This window comes from Sarcophilus harrisii, chromosome 2 (genome assembly GCF_902635505.1).
Source record: "Sarcophilus harrisii chromosome 2, mSarHar1.11, whole genome shotgun sequence".
Lineage (NCBI taxonomy): Eukaryota > Metazoa > Chordata > Mammalia > Dasyuromorphia > Dasyuridae > Sarcophilus > Sarcophilus harrisii.
In genome coordinates this window covers 88,545,661-88,565,377 of record NC_045427.1, presented here as the reverse complement: position 1 = coordinate 88,565,377, position 19,717 = coordinate 88,545,661, and the positions used below count along the sequence as shown (strand labels likewise).

Below are 19,717 nucleotides of genomic sequence, written 5' to 3'. Positions count from 1 at the left end.
TAATTTGCTTCTTGCCTAAATTTTATGCACTTCAATGTAAACATCTGAAGCCATGGATTTTGTTTCTGTGTACTTTTATTGAATTGTCTCATGAATTTTTAGTTATCTCAATCACTACTTTTTTCACATTGTATCTGTTATCTAGCTTATAGACATCGTGTTCTTTCTTCCCTACCCTTTGTAGTTTAAAGCTCTTGTGATTAGATTTTTGTTAAGATACTGGGAAAATATATTCTTAGCAATTTTTTTGTTAAGTGTTACTTCATCCTTTTTCAGGAGCCTATCATTCTTCCATTTTAAGCCATGGTCCAGAAATCTAAAACCCACTTGTAGATAACTGTTTAGTTAGCTGTTTACTTCTCAGTGATGATATTATGACAGTAAGTAATGAAACACCATAATCTCTGAATATTTAAACTTGCAGGTTATTCAAATGGCAATAGAGAGGCATGTCATGGGCATGAATTTATTTAGCATATTAATGAAAACAGTCGCTTATGTATCGTAGTAAATATTGCATCATGTTAAGCATAATTTTGATTCTGAACTATATTAAGCAAAGCATTTTGAATGCCTTAATATATTTGAAGTTGAGATTACGTTTTAATACATTTTCCTAAATTTTTGAAACTGGACAAATTTTAGACTATACCTGTGACTTCATTGGTATAAGGAACTCCAGATGAAAAAACTGTGCCAAAGCAGATAGGTACCTGCGCTGAAATGAAGCTGCTATTTCTGATTCTGAGGCTGGCTTTCCATTTTACATAAAATATAGCATAATATGCTAATCTTCCTTTGATTTTTGTACTTATCATTGAGTTGTTTTTTTAAAAATGTATATATTGGGAGAAACTGCTATAGATTTAGGAGGGAAAAACTTTTTACTTTTACTAGAACTGAGATTTAACATAGAATATTGTGTACAGTATTCCAATTTGGGTTGCCAAAAATAGTCCCTTCTGAAGTGGGATTGAAAATGTCTCTTCTCCCATGTACTGAGAAATATGAGAATAAGACACTGATGATGGTTTATGGAGTATGAATTCAACAAAATCAATATTTATTATATATCTACTGTTTTCAAGGCATTGTGCTAGGCTGAAGATAGTGTAAGGGATGGTTGTTGGAATTAATAGTTTACGTTAAAAAGTCAGAATAAAGAACATCTTCCATGTGATTAGGATTATATGTTGCTTTTTACTAGGTTCCCCCCTCCCCCCCTTTCCTGAACACTTATGGGAGATAATGCAATCTCTTCTAAACATCTACATGTTCTTAAGGGATTTTCTCATTGTTACTACTAGCAGCAATGAAAAACACAAATGGGGTAGATTTGAGCACAGTTTTGAGCCTGTGCATATTATCCATTGTGAGTCCCTTCTCTTTTTTCCCTGTAGAGAATGTCTTTGGATATATAAACTAAATTAAAAGTTGCCTGAGTTGCATAGGCTAACCATAGACTGTTCTAGATGTTGTTTCCCAAGAACTCTGAGATGTGGAGTTGGACAGTGATGCTCCCTCAGGTTCCCAGGAATAAGACCAGGAGCTAAGATGGAAAGAAAAGAATGCCTTTAGAATTTACTCTTTAGTATTTTTCCCCTTTGCAGAAATGACAAAAAATTTGTTTGAGGGAGAGGGTGAGTGACCTGTGATTTTATAGGTATAAGTAACTACTAGAGAAGTAATTCCTAACAATGATACTTAAGGCAGTGAGAGGTTAAGTGATTTATTTGTCCAGCATTGTAGAAGAAAAGGCACTGATTTGCAGTCAAAAAGACACGATTTCATTCATATCCTCCCTAACCTATTTGCTATGTTCTTGATGAGCCAAGTCATTTAACTTCTCTGATACAGTTGTCTCATCTTTAAAATTTGGACAATAGTAGCACTTTACCTCAGAGAATTGCTATGAGGATCATGAAGAGATTGCTGAAAAAAGGCCTATATAAAGATCAGCTGAGTTTTTTATTGCAAGCCAGTATGTGCCACACATGTAATTGGAACCCAGGTTTTCCTGTCAGGTGGGTCACCATTCTATCCATTATGTCATGCTGGGTCAAGGAACTTAGTGTGTTTCCTTCTGCTTCCCCCCACACAACTATTTGTTGTGCAGTCATGGTACCATCATTCTGAGTAATACCAGGGAGCAACTGTAGGTCTTTAGGCCGCCAGACTGCCAGCTGTTGTTTGTATATGAATGGCCATGGTCATAATATGTTAGTAACTGTATGTGATTAGTAGTTTTGCGTTTTCAAAAGAACTTAAAATGTTTACACTGTTCCATTCATTTTAGAAAACAGCTTTTATATAATTAATTTCTCTGTTTGCAGGGTTACTTTGAAAGCTGTAACATACACAGGAACAGGATAGCAGGCTTTGAGGTGAAAGCCTATGCTAACCCTACAGTAGTTAGATGTGAAATCCACCATGGTCAAACTGGAGGCATTTATGTCCATGAAAAAGGAAGAGGACAATTCATAGAGAATAAAATCTATGCAAATAATTTTGCAGGTGTATGGATTACCTCAAATAGTGATCCAACAATAAGGTATGTATATGAATATCTATAGCTATGTTGATAGGTGGAAATAACTTTGAAAACCTTTTACTGTGCCACTTTTATGGAAATGCTAATACTGAAAACTTTATACATAATACTAAACATCCGATTTCATAAACTTTTGAGCTATGTGTGTCTGTATATATATATATATATGTGGGGGGGGTTACTTATGTAAATGTTCTAAGATATAATGTTTCTAAATATATGATATTCAGGAAATATTCTAGGCTATGTTGTTTGTAAAAAGCACCTGTTTTTAGGGAATTTTTCACTAGCTTATAATTTTCACTTCCCAATTTGGTTTGATATGTCAGCTCTCAAAAGATCCCTGAGACAATGATGTAGTCAAGTTTTGCATATCTTTTACTGTATATTTCATGTTTTGGGCTGCCCTCTGGCCACAGGAAGGAAATAAGAATAGCACAAGTCTTACTGGCTACATGTTGTGAACAACAAAGTTTTTATCTGATCAAAAATCATAGCTTATTTTTTTAAATAAGGTTTGTCTAAGCAGACTTTACACTTTGCCTTATAAAAAATTAGTCCAACATTGTATTATTAGTCTAAGAAGTTGTTAATATTTAAAAAAAATTATACTTGTAAAGAAAAATTTAAAAGGACTTTTCTATTGTTATTGATGAAAAAGAATGATCGTAAATCAAACCAAATTCATGTGAATTTATATACATATAAATATGCACATATATAGATGCATTTATTTTAATTACAGGGGGAATTCAATATTTAATGGAAATCAAGGAGGAGTTTACATCTTTGGTGATGGAAGAGGCCTTATCGAAGGAAATGACATATATGGTAAGCTAGTGATTTGGTTTCATAAAATCAAGACGGAGCTGGGCAAAAGGAATTTCAAATGGTAGTTTTAAAGATTCCTTTAAAAAAGCAATTTCAAGATTTTCCTTGGCAATCCATTCCAGAATTTCCAGTAGGAAATCCTTGTTAATATTATGTAGCTTAAGTGTTTTTTGTGCTACAGTTTAAGGTTTTGGTTTTTTTTTAAACATGGAGAGAACTATTGATTGAAATTATCCTTCTATTATCCCTCAGCTTTCTTTTCTGTAGTATAGTTCCAGTTCCTTGAGTTTGTTTTCTCATAGTTCTTATCCTTTAGCTATTATTTTGGGGATTTTCATCTTAAACTTCTTCTCTACTAAGAATCTAATCAATGGAACTGGAAGATTAATGTAGTTATATTTCCCTTATACTTAGATTTTTTTTTTTTTTAACATTATAACATTTTCCAACAGGTAATGCATTAGCAGGAATTCAGATCAGAACAAATAGTTGTCCCATTGTTCGACATAACAAAATCCACGATGGTCAACATGGTGGAATTTATGTGGTGAGTTGAGTTACTAATCATAATTCTATAAAATAAATATAAAAATATAAGATGAGAGAACTGTTCCTTAACATTTGACTGTAGCTTCAGTAAGAGCAAGATTTTCTAGTTCAGCTTAGAATTTTGTAGAAGATACTTGACAATTTTTAAAACCAAATAAAATATTGCCTCTTTTTGATGTTAGGGAACAAAGTGTTATAAAAAAAATTTATTCTTTACTTAATAGGTTTACTAGTAGAAAGTAATTTATTAGATATTATGGAGCAGCTGGTTATATACATAGAAGTTTGAGATAAGCCAGATAACTTTCTTAATATTATTCTTTTATCTGATTCTACCTTTGTTTTCTTTTGTCCCAGAAAGGAAATACTAAATCCAGTTTTGATGTTCAAATATAATTGAGCAAATACTAGTCAAAAAATGTTTGACTTTTAACAGTTTGTTTTATATGTTTAACTCCAAAATCATCTATTATTTTAACCAACACATGAATGCTTAATGTTTTTGAGAAACTTTCAAGGCAATCAAAAATGAATGAGACAGCATCTTTCCTTAAAGAACTTATAATAGACATAGAGATTTCAGAAGAGTGACGAATTGATATTAAGATGTGACTAATTTTAAGTATTCTGCTAAACATGAGCATTCTTTGATAAAAATGAAAATTCTGTCATAGCAAAAGCAGAAGTTCCACTGCTGAGGTAAAATTCAAGACTAATTCCTGGAGAACCTGAATTAAAATCTTACCTCAGACACTTCCTAGCTATATATACAGTATAAACTATATGTACTACTATTTATACTTCCCTGGGCAAGTCACTTAATCCTAATTATCCCCCCCAAAAATTAATAATAGTAATAGTAATTCAAGGTTTGAAAGCACAAAAACTTCATTGACAATAAAATGTCATCATGAGTATGTTGAATTCAGATAGATGACACAAAAGCAATGATGAATAGTGTGATCTTTGTTTCTCTGCCAAGATAAAAATCCATGTTTTTTAAATCTCCTAAACAATGACATATCTGGATGGGATTTAACGTAAATGACTTTTTTATTTTTTTAGCACGAAAAGGGACAAGGTGTAATAGAAGAAAATGAAGTTTACAGTAATACTCTGGCTGGAGTTTGGGTGACAACAGGAAGTACTCCAGTGTTGAGGAGAAATAGAATACACAGTGGCAAGCAGGTGGGATTTTTTTTTCCAGCATATTAGATGGGAAATATTTTGGTTTAAGTATTTTTGTTTCTTTGACATAACATTTTCCTTTTTTAATATTAGGTTGGTGTTTACTTTTATGACAATGGACATGGAGTGCTAGAGGACAATGACATCTACAATCATATGTACTCAGGAGTTCAAATAAGGTAAAAAAATAAAAAACTTTTTTGGGGGTTTTTTGGGAGAGAATGGAATAAAAACTTAGATATTCTGGCAGTATAGTTGTCTTTTGTCTTTTTTATCTAGAGTCTTCACTAATTTATGCCATGTATAAAAGGTGACAGAAAAACTAGTTGCTGTCATCTTTATGCTTTAGTACTAAATATTGAAAGACTGGAAAAAAGGATTAAGTTTTCCCCAGTGTATTAAAAATAGAGAAAAGTTATAATTTCGGCAGACCATTCTTTAAAGCTTTCTTACCTCTCCAGGATATTATTTCATTATCCAAGTATATATTTGTAGGGGATTTATGTATAGTTTTTAAGAGTTCATTATCAAGAATTCATAGATCTCAATCTGTCTGTTGTAAAGTACAATAATACAATAAATGTCTGATAAAATTCTACCACCATATCAGTAATCAAAAAGAATACTTACGTGGTATTTTTTATTTTATCCATAGAACTGGAAGCAACCCTAAAATTAGGCGCAATAAGATCTGGGGAGGCCAGAATGGTGGAATTCTAGTTTATAATTCTGGTAAGTAAAGTCACTTTTCTTTTCTCAGGGTGAATATATTGTAACACTGCCTCAATAGCATAATTTCAATGTTTGTTTTTCTAGGTCTAGGCTGTATAGAAGATAATGAAATTTTTGATAATGCAATGGCTGGGGTCTGGATTAAGACAGATAGTAATCCTACACTAAGAAGAAATAAAATACATGATGGAAGAGATGGAGGCATCTGTATATTTAATGGAGGCCGAGGTATTCATTTAAAATGTTCATTATCCTTTTATATTTATCTGAATTGTCTGATTATGAACTATATTTGTGGAAGGGGCACTCTAGTTCAGGCCTTTATCATTTCTTGCTCGGATCATGGTGGCAATAACTTAATAATTGATCTCCTTGACTCCAATCACTCCCTTTTCCATTCTTTCCTCCACACAATTTGATCTTCCTTAATCAGAAGCTTCTTCTCACCTCGCAAGATCAAATAAATACAGATAAATCAAATAAATAAAAACTCTTTGTTTGGCTTTTTAAAACCCTCAGTTTGGCTCTAGTATACCTCCAAAGCAGATTGCACATTGGTATAGTGTCTAACCATGTACCAATTCTAACCAACTGTCCTGACTGATATTGCTAGTGTACAACATTCCATCTTCCTGATCTGCCTTTGCACAGCCCTGTGCCTCTTAAGCTCAGGGTTCCCTAACCCTCTATCCAGCTTTATTTTTTGTTTACTTTTCTGTATCTATATTCGATCCTCTTAATAGAATGTGAGCTTGTTGAAGGGAAAGACCTGGGGAGACTACTGGTGGTAGTGTATGCAGCTTAACAGTGATTTTTGAATGAAATAAAATCATAAATCCATCGGATCAAGTTTGTGTCATGAAACATTTCAGTGGAATTGCTTATTTCCAGATCTTTTCAGAATGTTATTTAGTAGGTCTTTGTCCCTGAAAATTTGACCTGTCTTACAATACCAAAATTTAATTTATTCCTCATAGACAGTTTGATAAATTTTAATGAATTACCAAAACCACATGACTTTACCTGGTCTGTAAATGTACAGAATTTTTGCATTAAGGTATTGTTTTCATGTCCATTTACTGTAGTTGTGAATATGATGCTAATAAGACCATGGCTGATTCTTCCAGTAATAATGAGGTAGGCTAGCTAGCTTTTTTTTTTTTTTTTAATCAAATAATTGCAGCCCACAACTTCCCAATCTCATACGTGGGTTTTGCCTTTAAGATCATTCATTGGTGGAGGGAACTACTAGTATAGAATCTGTCTTCATCAATGCAGGCGTTCAATTTCTTTGTTGACTAATGCTATTGTTACCTGGGGTAGGGGGGTTAGTAAATTGCACTAGCCTTTGTCTTTGAAACTAGTAAGTATATCTTGTTCATCTATAATATGCTGTCTCACAATTCTCTCAGCTTACAAAGCATTATGCTAAATGATCCCTTATAATTTCTAATATGTTTGAATTCTATGTATACATGTATGTATTTTTTATTAAATCCTAAAAGAAGTTCAGTCCAGGCATTTATCTCGATGTCAGTACTACTATTGACAAAAATCCCAATTTTTTCACATTATCTTCTATGTACATTTCCCGTATATCCTGGATAAATTCTTTGGTTATCTTGGGAGCATCTCACTTGAAAATTATCCATCTCTCTCTCATTGTAGATTTCCCTAGTTTTTAAACCTCTTGATTGTTTGTCCAAGTTTGTATTAACAAATATCTGGGGGTTTTATTGTAGGTCTCCTTGAAGAGAATGATATTTTCAGAAATGCTCAAGCTGGTGTACTCATCAGCACCAATAGTCATCCAGTCTTAAGGAAAAACAGAATATTTGATGGATTTGCTGCAGGTTTGTATTCATAAAATTGCAAAACCATAGTTCTTGTAGTTTGTAGTTTTTCTTTTGTAGTTCTAGTCTTTAACCTTTGAGGCTTGACCTTTTAATTTAAGGGTATATACCACAAACTAATGCTTTGGTAAGCACAAAGTTTTATTAAATGGTTTTTTAAAATTGGCTTTTGTCTGATTAATATATAATCTTAGCTGTTAATCTCATTTACCTTTTGGACTACTTTTTTCTCTTCACCATTCAGTTTGCTCAGTGAATGCTGTCATTTTTCAGTCATCCCTTATTGTATAGCTTATCACCATAGATGACATGTTGTAAAAATGAATGCATTTTATTTTTTGTATTCAGCAGATACTTCCCTCAAGTGTGCACAAACAGTAGTCGAGTTTCTTTGCCCCAATCTTTTAAGCACTATTATTTTTACTAAGATCATTCATGTAACTCATGTAAACACTTTTTAATTTCTTCAGGTATTGAAATTACAAATCATGCAACTGCAACACTAGAAGGCAATCAAATTTTTAACAACCGGTTTGGAGGCTTATTTCTAGCATCTGGCGTTAATGTAACGATGAAAGGTATGTTGGAATCTTTTTTATTCACTTTAGAGTACCAAAAGTAGTTTCCTTAGCAAGTTTACCCTGACCCTGAAGCATTTTTGAGGGAAGTATACTTTTTATCCTCCATAATCAGCTTTGTAATGTTATTGAAGGTGAATATTCCCTTCAACAGATTATAATTACTGTACTGTGTAGGGATTGCAATCTTTTAAGTGCCGATGTAAACAAACTTCAGCACTCTTCAATTGATACGGTAATAAATGAGCATTTTCTCAGACAAACATCTATCACCAGCACTGAGATCCAAATTTTATATATATATACATACATACACATACATACATACATACATACACACACACACAAATAAAATAATTTCAAGGGAAAGACAAAAAGGGAAGACAGCAGAAAAGACCTTATTAGGTGGCATTTTGCTGAAAACTATTAGTGGGATTTCCTTTCAGGATACCAAAAAGCAGCATGATAGGACTTAGTGGAAATTTAAAGTTACTTGTTTTAACTTGCTTAATCTACTTGTAAAAAACTTTGAATATCTTTCTTTTATTGCAGATAATAAAATAATGAACAACCAAGATGCCATAGAAAAGGCTGTTAGTAGAGGCCAATGCTTATATAAAATATCAAGCTATACCAGCTATCCCATGCATGACTTCTACAGGTATTAAATTAACAAATTTGTGGGTTTTAGAAGCAAGGCAATTTTTAATTTCCTAGACTTGGGTCCCTCTCTTTTGTCCTAAACCTTCAGGGGGGTGGGTCCTAGCTTCAACAATGGTCCCCCCTCCAGCTGGATTAGGAAAATGTTCTTGTTCATTTCAAGTGGAAGTATGATCAGGTCTGATCTGGTTCTGGACTTAGATCAAGTCAGGCCCCCAAGCTAGTTCTTATCAATGTTCCAACTCTTTTTGTAGTGTGCAGAGTTTACTATAGATTAGGCTTTGATTCTTGTGTGCTGGGAATAAGACAGTATTATCTTTCTACTACACCATTTTCTGATTAAAAATTTAGTCTGAAATCAGGCAGAAGAGTACCTACTTAGGTGGGTGAGGCATTCTAGAAACTAAATATGCCATTTAGTCCTTCAGTTCATTAGAGCCAATCGATCAGATAATTCAGTCATAAAAAGTGAATTTGTCTGTATCCATAACTAGTTTGTATTTAATGCTTTTTTAGATGCCATACTTGTAACACCACAGATCGTAATGCCATATGTGTGAACTGCATTAAGAAGTGCCATCAAGGACACGATGTAGAATTTATTAGACATGATAGGTATGTAAGTCTGTTTGTTAACACTATTATTTAATTAGGACCTTTTTTCATATATGTTTATTAATATATTGGCTTTTGTCATTTTCTAGGTTTTTCTGTGACTGTGGTGCTGGAACACTGTCTAACCCCTGTACTTTAGCTGGCGAGCCTACACATGATACAGATACACTATATGACTCTGCTCCACCTATAGAATCTAATACATTGCAGCACAATTGAATTCCTTCTCCAAGGAGAGTTCTGCCATTCTGACTTAAAACTATTAAAAACTTTTGGAGGAAGATACTTGCCCATTTCTACAGGAAGAGACTGTAAAATGGATGTATATGGTGTTGACACTATGAAGCTCAACCTACCAAAAAGAAAGTGGCAATATATTGACTCAGGATCACAGAACTGGGTGTTTTAGCATTACTGTGTAAAGACTTTTTGAAGGGACAGAAGTGAAGAAAATAAGCTGCAATTTTGTACAGATAACAACTTCTGTAAAGCTGGTGTTTTTACAACTAGCATTGAAAGCAGTCCACTTTGCAGTAGTACTATTAAGTAGACAGGCAGCATTGTTGCTGCTTTTATGGACATGGGTACCAATTGCTTTTGTAATATGGTAAAAAAAAAAAAAAAATGTGAGCTAGCACTTCTGCATTTTTGATTTTTTTTAACATGTATTCAGATTGAGATATGATTTTAATGCTTTAATCTCATGTAGTTTGTTTTTAATTTCAAGCAAAATTGTACTTGAATGTGTCCCATTTTGTTAGCACACCTAGACTTGCTGTAACTGTACTCATGTCCCAGTATGTACGTTCTTTCTATGAAAGAGAAAACACTAATCTTAAATTATATCCAGCAATGTTTCTGGTATCCTTTAAGAAAGTTAGACTATTATTTCCTTCCCTTCCCTGTCCCAGCAGGAATCAAATCACCCCTAGAAAAAGTGAGTGTTTTAATGAGACTTCCTAGGAAGGGATGCACTGTAAAACAAAGTATTCTTGTAACTAATTTTGTGAAAGGTAAAGCCTACTATGTTTTAAAGTACACTTTAGAAAGTCTCCTCAAAACAGTCCTGTATTTTAATCTGTTCATAGTTTTTTTTTGAACAGTCTAGATATAACTGCTGGAAATTAAAACAATTTCCTGCTCTAATGAAGCTGAGACAAGTATATTATACAGCCCTATACAGTTTCATAGCTTCCCCTTCCCCCATTTATGTGTATTGGTGACAGTGGGTAATCAAACAGCCTGAAAGTATATGCATGTACCATAACATCTAGACTTAATATATTGTGAAGTATTCAATAACCATTATGTAGAGGGTAGGTAAGAATTAAAAGGGTTTAATTTCCTAGGAAAGAAAATGGAAAAAATGGTCATTTTTAAAAAATAAAGTTTATTAGATCATAATGTTGTCTGAATTTTAACCACCTTTGTCAGAAATTGCTGAAGCTTTTATATTTCCTTGATCAAAGTCAACAACTTGTGAATAGCCTGGACATCTGCAGCTGAATTTTCAAGAGCCAAACAAACTTCCCTAAAAAGAAAGAGACAAAAAAGTTGGTTAGATTTTCTTCTTTGTTTCTGCTTTGCTTTCCCCACTATTATCTTGTCCAAATTCTTATATATGAGAAGATGCTGGGTAATATAATATATGATTAACCTACCGAAATAGTCTCAATGATTGGGTCATCTTCTCAAATTCTTTTGCTTTCCTATGGCCTTTCTGAATAATCTCTTCAGGAAGACAGGCAAGCCTTGCTGCATTGAAGCCATAGCTTTTAGGACAAGCACCTTTAGTAAATTTATAGAGGAAGGTAATGGTTTCCTGGCTTGGGTCTTCACATTCATTTTCAACCATGCATGCCTAAAATTAGGATGACATTTTTCATGACTTGATTATCTGTATTTATGGAGGTGGAGGTACCAAAGCTGTTCCCCAAACTGTAAATCCCCTTTTGAGCAACAGTTACATACCATGTGTCCTAGGCACACAGCAACATTTTGGGAGTAATCCTCTACTAATGAATGGTAGTGTGTAGAAAATAAAGTACGACACTTTATGGTCTCGGCAAGTTCTTTAACAACTGCATTTGCTATAGCTGTACCATCAAAAGTTGCAGTGCCTCTACCTACAAAAATTAAGAAGGATCACAAACTACTCTTTTTCTTAAGTCTCCCCTCTCCAATTAAATCTTAGAATTTTACCTAGTTCATCCATGAGCACCAAGGAATGTTCTGTTGCATGCTGTAGTATGCTGGCAGTCTCATTCATTTCAACAAAAAAGGTACTTTCACCTGACATGCAAAAATATGAACAATGAATGAATGGTCAAGTCCAAATTCTTACACTGAAAATATTGCATGAAAGACAAAATCTCTCCCCCCATCCCCTAGCTTTAAGAAGTCCAGCCTTTTACTTGACTTCCAATAATCATTTTGTAGTACTACTTTGCTGAGCAACTCATTGATTGTACTTTGGCATATACCAAGTTAATGAGATTCCTTATGTAGGACTACAATCTATTTGCATTTAAGTTCTTTTCCTTCACCAGAGTTTTAAAACATATTTATACAATAACTATACAATTATGTATATGTGTGTATGAAATAATAAAACAGACCAATTTAATGGACTGCCTCTAAGATTTTAGGTAGCCAAAATGTAAAACAAAATTTACAGCTAAACAAGACAGACTAACTTACCTGACATTATTCTGTCTGAAGCACCTAATCTAGTGAACACTCTATCAACTGGTGTGAAACTACAAACTTCAGCAGGAACATAACAGCCCATCTGAGCCATTATAAGCAAAAGACCAGCCTGTGAACATTAAAAACACCCCCCCCCCCCATGTCATTAAAAACCAAGAAAAAACATTTAACTGAACATCATGGAACTTTCTAGATCATCTAATTAAAAAATGATTTGCCTGAAGTCATATAGGTAATTAAGTTAAAATTCTTTGTTCCAATATAATGCTTCCTTTTCCCAAAAACTGAACTTTGTTTTTACCCAGCACCTTCTCAAAGAATATGTGATTCACATTCTCTTGCATATGTCCAAAAAAAAGTTTTCTTAATGACCATCCTCTATACCCATATTTTAAGGTATAAGGCACAGTAAAAACTGGAAAAAATGCTCAAAACACCTAAAGATTTAATTGGAAATATTGTGGGTTAATAATTAAAATGTAAAGCCAATTTGCTTTTTAATATATTCAATGTTTACAGACTACTTTTAAAAACAGGAGAAGTACATGAGGGATCCCAGAATATTTTAATGACCCTGAAAAAATTGTTAATCCTTTCTGTCATGCCCGACTCTCAAGACCCATTTGGAGTTTCTCTTGGAAGACAATAGAATGGTTTGCCATTTCTTTCTCCAGATCATTTCTGAGGCAAACAAGTGTTAATTGACTTGCCCAAAGTCACATAAGTAGTATTAGTCTGAGGCCAGATTTGAATCCTGGTCTTCCTGAGTTAAGGTCCAAGGGGTTCTATTCACTGTCAGCTAGCTGCCCTGAAAGAATACTTAGGGCCTGATTAATTACCTGTCTCATGAGGGTTGATTTGCCCCCCATATTTGGTCCAGTAACCAGCACACAATAAGCATCCCAGGTACTATCTTCCGAATCTTCTTCCTTACAGCCTATCATAATGTCATTAGGAATAAAATCATCACCAAAAAAGTTATTTGTAACACATGGATGTCGGGATCCTTTAAGCTTTAAAAAGGGTCGAGTCTCCTCGTCTGGTACTAGGATTACTGGACGACACATGGGACCTTCACCACCTCGACTATAGTTGGCCAAGCATAGTAAGACATCTATTTAAAAAGGGGAAAAAAAAAAAAAGGTAAAAGCAACAGCTCCAATTAGACAAGAGTTTCCTTAATAAATTTGTTCATCAGAAACTTAAAGCTAGCAGAGACAATCTAAATCTAACTATCCCATCACTTGAAAAAAGTTTTCATTAGTTTAATATTTTGTATTAATAGAAATACTTCTGAAAGCTCACAACTGACAATTTTATATATCATCCAAGAATATAATTTTAAATAGGGAGGAATATTCCTTGAACCCAACAGCTCCCATTAACAAGCCTTACCGAAGATCAGAAGCCTGGATCATTCAAAAAATTTGAGGGAAATCGCACTGAATCACAGAAGACTACTAAGGAGTGCAGAGGTCATTTCAATACCCCCTCCCTTACCGAAAATAATCACTATTTCATAGAAGAAAAGCCAAGAAATACTTATTTATTTGACAAAATTATTACTTCTCATAAGGAAATGAAATATTTTAAAAAAAGAATAAATGCATTAGGTTATGACGAGATAGGCTGAATAAAGAGGAAAATCTTTAACAATTACTTTGTAAAGAACTGAGGTATTGGTGAAACATGCCTTGCCTTGGTGGACTAGAGGTATAGAATGAGACATGCATTGTCAGTTTATTGGCAGTGTCTGCTACAATAAAAAGGGGAGTTATTAAGAAGTAACATTTTAATTTTAAAAAATATTTAAAGTCAGAAGATTGGAGAAGAATTTTTAAAAGAAAAATGTTAATTAGCATTTAGAAGGCTAAAGAGGCTTTAGTGTCTGGTTCAATTCCAGTCCTCCTTTTGAGCTTTAATCTCTTAAGAAACAGGCCTCGAGTAGTGTATACTGTGGGCTGCAGCTGCATACTTTCTTCAAAAATCACATATGTTCTATTAATATTTAGTTAAATATTTCCTCATTATATTTTAATCTGGTTTGAGCTGCACTTTAGAGTGCTGAAGGACACAAGTAATCAACAAGTCATATGTTTGACATCTCTGCCTTAAAATTATTAGTTGTCCATGTATATCAAATATTTTCCTATACAGATAAAATAATAGGTAGGTTTGGACATTAAAAAAGAAAAAGTTTTTACAAAGAGAAATAAATTGGAAAAGTTCCTAACCTTATGATAGCAGTATCAAATATAGACATAAGCAGTCCCAAATCCAGCCAAACAAATTCAATTTCTCAAGATTGAGACAAGTATAAAAAAGGTAAAAAATAAACCACAAATTTATACAAATAAGCATCTTTATGATAACATTAATTATACACGATAATAGGGATCTAGAGTTACAAGTTTAATGATCAACTAAGTGGAGGCTTAACAATCCAAGGTATTATGTCATTAAGACAGAACTAGATCTAAAAGCCAAGTTTTTTGACTGTAATAGTCTTTTCACTATACCCTCATCTGTTGAGAGAAAAATAGTAACAGGAAAACAAAAAAAAAAAAAATGAATTAAATGATTGCTCACTAAAAATTCCCTGATTTCTTAAATTCAAAGGATCTGGAGAAATATGGGTCATCAGCCCTATGAAATAGAAAAGACCTGTAAGAGAAGCTGCCTTCTGATTGTGTATCAAGTGCTCAATTTAGTTTGGTAACAAACTCTCCATGATACTTCATACAACTATCAGAGGTGGAATATTTCCTCTATCTAGAGAGGACTGCTATATATATTACAAGATCTATCATTAGTGTCTGTGAAACTTAAATGATAGGTAAAAAGCAACTGTCTAAAACTAATGCTAATTAAGTATATTATTGATGTGACAATCTTACTCTTTGCAGCAATTGATTGTGTCAACAATAGATTGGGAGCCCCTCAAAGCAGCTGTCTTTTGCCTTTTTTATATCCAAAGTGATTAGCACAGTAGGTGGTACATAATAGGCACTTAATAATTGCTTGCTGACTAATAGCATCACAAGTATTAACTTAGAAGATAATATTTCCCCAGGCCCCAAAAAAGGATAATTTACCAGTCTTACCGAACACTGCAATGCACTCCACAGCAGTCTGCCAGTCCCTGTAATTTTTATCAAAATTAAAGAAGAGTCTCCTCATACAATCCTTCAGTGATACATCTCTCCGCTCTTCAGCATTCATCAAATCAGCAAGCTTCTTCTCAATGTCCTTTGTCCAGTATCGTTTACAGCCCTTCTTGGTGGACTTTAGTTCATATTCCCCTGGCAAATCATGCAATGTGAAACTTTCTGGAATTTCCAATTGGTAACGATTTTTGCCAACACCCCAATAGACTATGGACCTGCAGCCAATCCGTTTACGCTGTTTCTCTAAATAGTCTAAAAGGCTCTGCTCATTGTCCTTAATATCAACCAATGCTTGGTCATAATCAGAATCAAATCCTGTTTTAGGAGTAATAATTCCAGTCTTTCGAGCTTTTTCATGGTCAAAGGCTGTATCCCATCGATTCAATTCTGTGGTCAACTCAGGGAAACGACCCCCCGAATTTTGAGTCCGGAGTGTAATAACTTGCTTAAGGATTTTAGACTTGAAATTACCTACTACTTCTTCCATAATTCCAACAATCTTGCACATCACTTTGAATCCTTCCAGAGCAGACAAGAAATCAACAATCTTTTTTTTGCTGTAAGTGGTTTCTTCATACATTATGGCTCTGCTGTCTGGGTGCTTCTGACTCTTTAGTGGAGAGCCAACACTATGAATCTTGTTCAACAGTCTCTCAAGGTCTGGAAGCTTCTTCAGAAGGTCAACTACTTCACTAATCTTGTCAGGCACAGCCATGAGATCTTCCATTGCATCTAAACGGTCATTGATTGAGGATGGGTTACAAAGTGGAGCACAAAGCCACTGTTTTAGGAGCCGCTTCCCAAAGGGAGTACAGCAACTATCAATCCTCTCTAACAGCGTCCCTTCAGTGGAGCCATTTACTGCATTCTGGAGAATCTCCAGGTTGCTGAGGGTCACAGCATCTAGTACCATTCGACAATCTCTCTTACCAAAGATGGCACCAGGCTTTACAGCTTTTACCATATCAGCATCAACAGGAATGTATTCTTCAAAGTTGGCCATAGACAAAAGCTCATAATCGATAAGGCATTTTTTGAGGTAGAAGACACAACCACCCAAAGCAGACAATGCCAGTTCACTCTTCTCATTAGGTGTTAAGCCAATGGAGTCAGACTCTGATGTCATGCTTTTAAGCACAGGGGGTAATACTACCCCATCAGCCACATTTAGCTTTTCTTTAAAGTATCCTTCTTCAAGGAGTGTTCTCAAGGTTTTGGCTGCATCCCAAAACTGAGAGCCTGGAGTCAGACTTTCTTGAATGGAAGAAGATAGAGACACCTTCAGAACCTTCCTTGTTTCAGCAGAGAGATTTCCTTTCTCAAACAGTATTTGTGCAGGAGTATAATGTGCCACCAGAGTCCTAAATCGGGAGCAATGACGGTCATCTGAAAATTGACCCATATAAAACTTGCCCACGGAGGTGTCGATAAAGCAAACACCATATAAACGCATGTGACCAGAAGCTTCCTCCTCTTTTTCTTTAACACATAGCAAATACTTATTGTTGCTTTCAGAAGGTTCACCATCCAGCACACTATAAGTCTGTGTTCCCTTGGTAATAATTCTGCATATTTCTCTCCGCACCACTCTATCAAATCTGGATATATGAGTCAACTTTCGACAGCGAGCTTCCATCATTTCAGGAGTCTCTGTCTGCTCAACTCGAGCAACTTTGTAACCCTTCTGAACCAGGGAATCAGAGTATCTACCAAATGCAATTTCTGGGAAGCCTGAATGGGCCCAATTGCCTTTCATAAACACTAGCCCCAGCTCATTGACCCCAATGATTGCATCCATGTGGTATAGTTCATAGAACTTCCCTACTTTATAGAAGATTACTAGGTCAAAGTTCTGAGACTTGATTTGCCACCACCTTCTCATTCCTGGAGTACAGGTATTAAGGAAATCCTCAGGAACATGAACAGTGTTTGGGTCATAATCAGGATGATCTGGACGCCTCCTGCATGCATCTTTCCTCTTTCCCTCCTTTAACCATTCTAGTGTTTCATGGTACCACTGAGTAGAGCCACAGCTCCCATCACCACCTCCACTGACTTGGGCTTGGGCCTCAAAGTTCTGTGGAGCAGAGAAAGCATTCAAAGTGTTCTTAGTTTCTGAAGAAACTCCTACTACTCGTTTGGGTACATTAGAAGTACAACCTCCCAAGCTTTTCCTCTTGAGGGAGCTGTTGACAGCAGTTCCTCTCTTCCGTTTTGGGGCAGCTTTGACAGGACTGTCCATGTCACTATCACTTTCACCCATTCCACTGCTTGCTTCATCACTGCTCCCTTCCTCCTTGGTATCTGGCTTAAATTCTACATCAGAGCCACCAATGTCACTCTCCGAGTCTGAAACAACTCTCATTTTTTTGTTCCGGGCTGTGCTACGCTTAGCCATCTGCCTCTTGGGTCTCACTTCCTCTTCACTTTCTAGATCCTCTCCACTATTATCTGATGCAGAAGCTAGAGCCACCTGTCAGAAAGAAAAGACTATTAAAAACAAAATAAATTTTAGTACATTAAAAAAAAAAATGTGTGTGCAACACACACATATATTTTAAAGGTATTAAAGTGGGATACAACAAATAACCACTATAAAGAACACCTCCCCCCCCACCCAAGTCCATTTTCAATGTTTCTACAGATATCAAAATGCCTTAAAATTGGAATGTCTCTCTCCACCATTCCCCACCATGCATATGTATTTAAGGTTATCTGTTGTCAATTTTCTTTTATCCTTCCTCTCTTATTTCTTCAACTGACCTTAACAAAGAATTTACATATGTATTTGTTCCTGGTTTTTTTTTTTTAATTTAAATGTTTTAAAATTATGATACTTATAGCAGGATAGCCTCTGCCCCTTAAGACTTATCAACTACATTAGATAACACAATATACACAGCTATGTGGTGTATATATAGCAGACAACAGAGTCAAGAAGCCTGATTTCAAGCCCTAATTTTGTGATTAAATAGCTAAAGCAAACTTGGGTAAGTCTTTTACTCTGTACAACTCAGTTTTCTCACATATAAAAAGAAGGGACAAGGTAGGAATGTAATTCAATAGTATCATGATATCCTGAATGAAAGACCTCTACCCCAAGTTCTCACATTAACATGCAACCACTTTGCCATATTTCTTTTCAATACATAAAATGAAGGAGTTAAAATTAAAATATCAAGTCCTAGACCAGGCCAATACTGTAAGTGGACAATAACTACCCTCAGCAGTTTATGAGGCAGAGAACAAGAACAAGGAGAGAACTGGGAGAGGGAGGAAAACAACACAAAAAAAAAGAGAAACCATTTTAAATTCATCAACTCTTGAGAATTTTTACAAACCATGATTGAAAACTTACTTCTAAAGCTCTAAAATGCTAATAGTTTGTATTTTGTTATTAATTCCCAAAATTAAATAAAAACTTCACCCCCCCATACCATTCCTCCCCACAAAAAAATTGAAATTACTTTTTATAAAAATTTGTGTAATCACTCCTTCCCACTCTTACCATAAGTAAAATGAAGATTAAGTCAATTTTTTAATGTCAGTACATCAATACATTTAGGAATTTTAAAGAATGATAATTAGTAAATTCATTATTCTTTATACTTTAAATGAGAGGCAATCTTAGTTTCTGCTAAAGCTTAGTTAGCTGCTAAAGTTTACTTAAAATCAATTCCCATTTACTCTGTGTACAACTAGCACACACAGAGCCAGCAATTGAATCAAGAAGACCTATGCTTCCAAGTCCTTCCCTCCATTACACATTTGCTAAGTGAGTCTGGAAATGTCACATGATTCTTTAATGTCCCCAAGAAATTCTCTAAAACTGTAAGATGCAGATCAATTCTCTATGTATATAATAAGAGAGATTTCCTCATTTGGAGTTCCTTACGGTGATGAAATCAAAGGTCCTATATTAAAGAAAACCAAAAAATATCCATTTCAAATAAATTAACTTTTTTTTTTAATTTACTTAACATCTTTTGATCATAAATGATTAGTGGGCTGTTAATTCAAATGAACAATTTCATCAATAAAAACTGCCCCCATAATTAAAATGAACTTTATTCTTAAAATTCCTAGTAATTCCTCACAACCAGCTCCCTCACTTTCTCCACAAAGCCTTTCCTAATCCCTTCAGTTATTAGTGCCCATTTATTTTGTATATGTAAATGTACATACTTTGTCCCCAATAAAAGATATGCTTCTTGAAGGCAGGGATTATTTAGTTTTTATCCTTTTCCCCCCAGAACCTAGCTTAGCAACCACTTAATAAGTGCT

At 34.6% G+C, this 19,717-nt stretch overlaps 2 protein-coding genes across 3 annotated transcripts in view; one reads left to right on the top strand and one right to left on the bottom strand.

The window, feature by feature from the left end:
* The window catches only part of FBXO11 (F-box protein 11), a 116,681-nt gene extending 105,825 nt beyond the window's left edge, over positions 1–10,856 (top strand). For both annotated transcript variants that reach the window (XM_031950448.1, XM_031950449.1), the window contains exons 12-23: positions 2,334–2,551; positions 3,297–3,382; positions 3,835–3,929; positions 4,997–5,119; positions 5,213–5,298; positions 5,775–5,851; positions 5,936–6,079; positions 7,594–7,704; positions 8,175–8,282; positions 8,835–8,943; positions 9,459–9,557; positions 9,647–10,856. In XM_031950448.1, coding sequence (XP_031806308.1) covers positions 2,334–2,551; positions 3,297–3,382; positions 3,835–3,929; positions 4,997–5,119; positions 5,213–5,298; positions 5,775–5,851; positions 5,936–6,079; positions 7,594–7,704; positions 8,175–8,282; positions 8,835–8,943; positions 9,459–9,557; positions 9,647–9,776 — 1,386 coding nt within the window. In that variant the 3' untranslated portion in view covers positions 9,777–10,856. The remainder of the gene's footprint in view (positions 1–2,333; positions 2,552–3,296; positions 3,383–3,834; positions 3,930–4,996; positions 5,120–5,212; positions 5,299–5,774; positions 5,852–5,935; positions 6,080–7,593; positions 7,705–8,174; positions 8,283–8,834; positions 8,944–9,458; positions 9,558–9,646) is intronic.
* Positions 10,229–19,717, bottom strand: part of MSH6 (mutS homolog 6) — a 34,481-nt gene continuing 24,992 nt past the window's right edge. The window contains exons 4-10 of the mRNA XM_031950447.1: positions 15,371–17,906; positions 13,106–13,380; positions 12,258–12,375; positions 11,760–11,849; positions 11,529–11,683; positions 11,219–11,418; positions 10,229–11,088 (exon numbers count right to left, since the gene is read on the bottom strand). Coding sequence (XP_031806307.1) covers positions 11,007–11,088; positions 11,219–11,418; positions 11,529–11,683; positions 11,760–11,849; positions 12,258–12,375; positions 13,106–13,380; positions 15,371–17,906 — 3,456 coding nt within the window. The 3' untranslated portion in view covers positions 10,229–11,006. The remainder of the gene's footprint in view (positions 11,089–11,218; positions 11,419–11,528; positions 11,684–11,759; positions 11,850–12,257; positions 12,376–13,105; positions 13,381–15,370; positions 17,907–19,717) is intronic.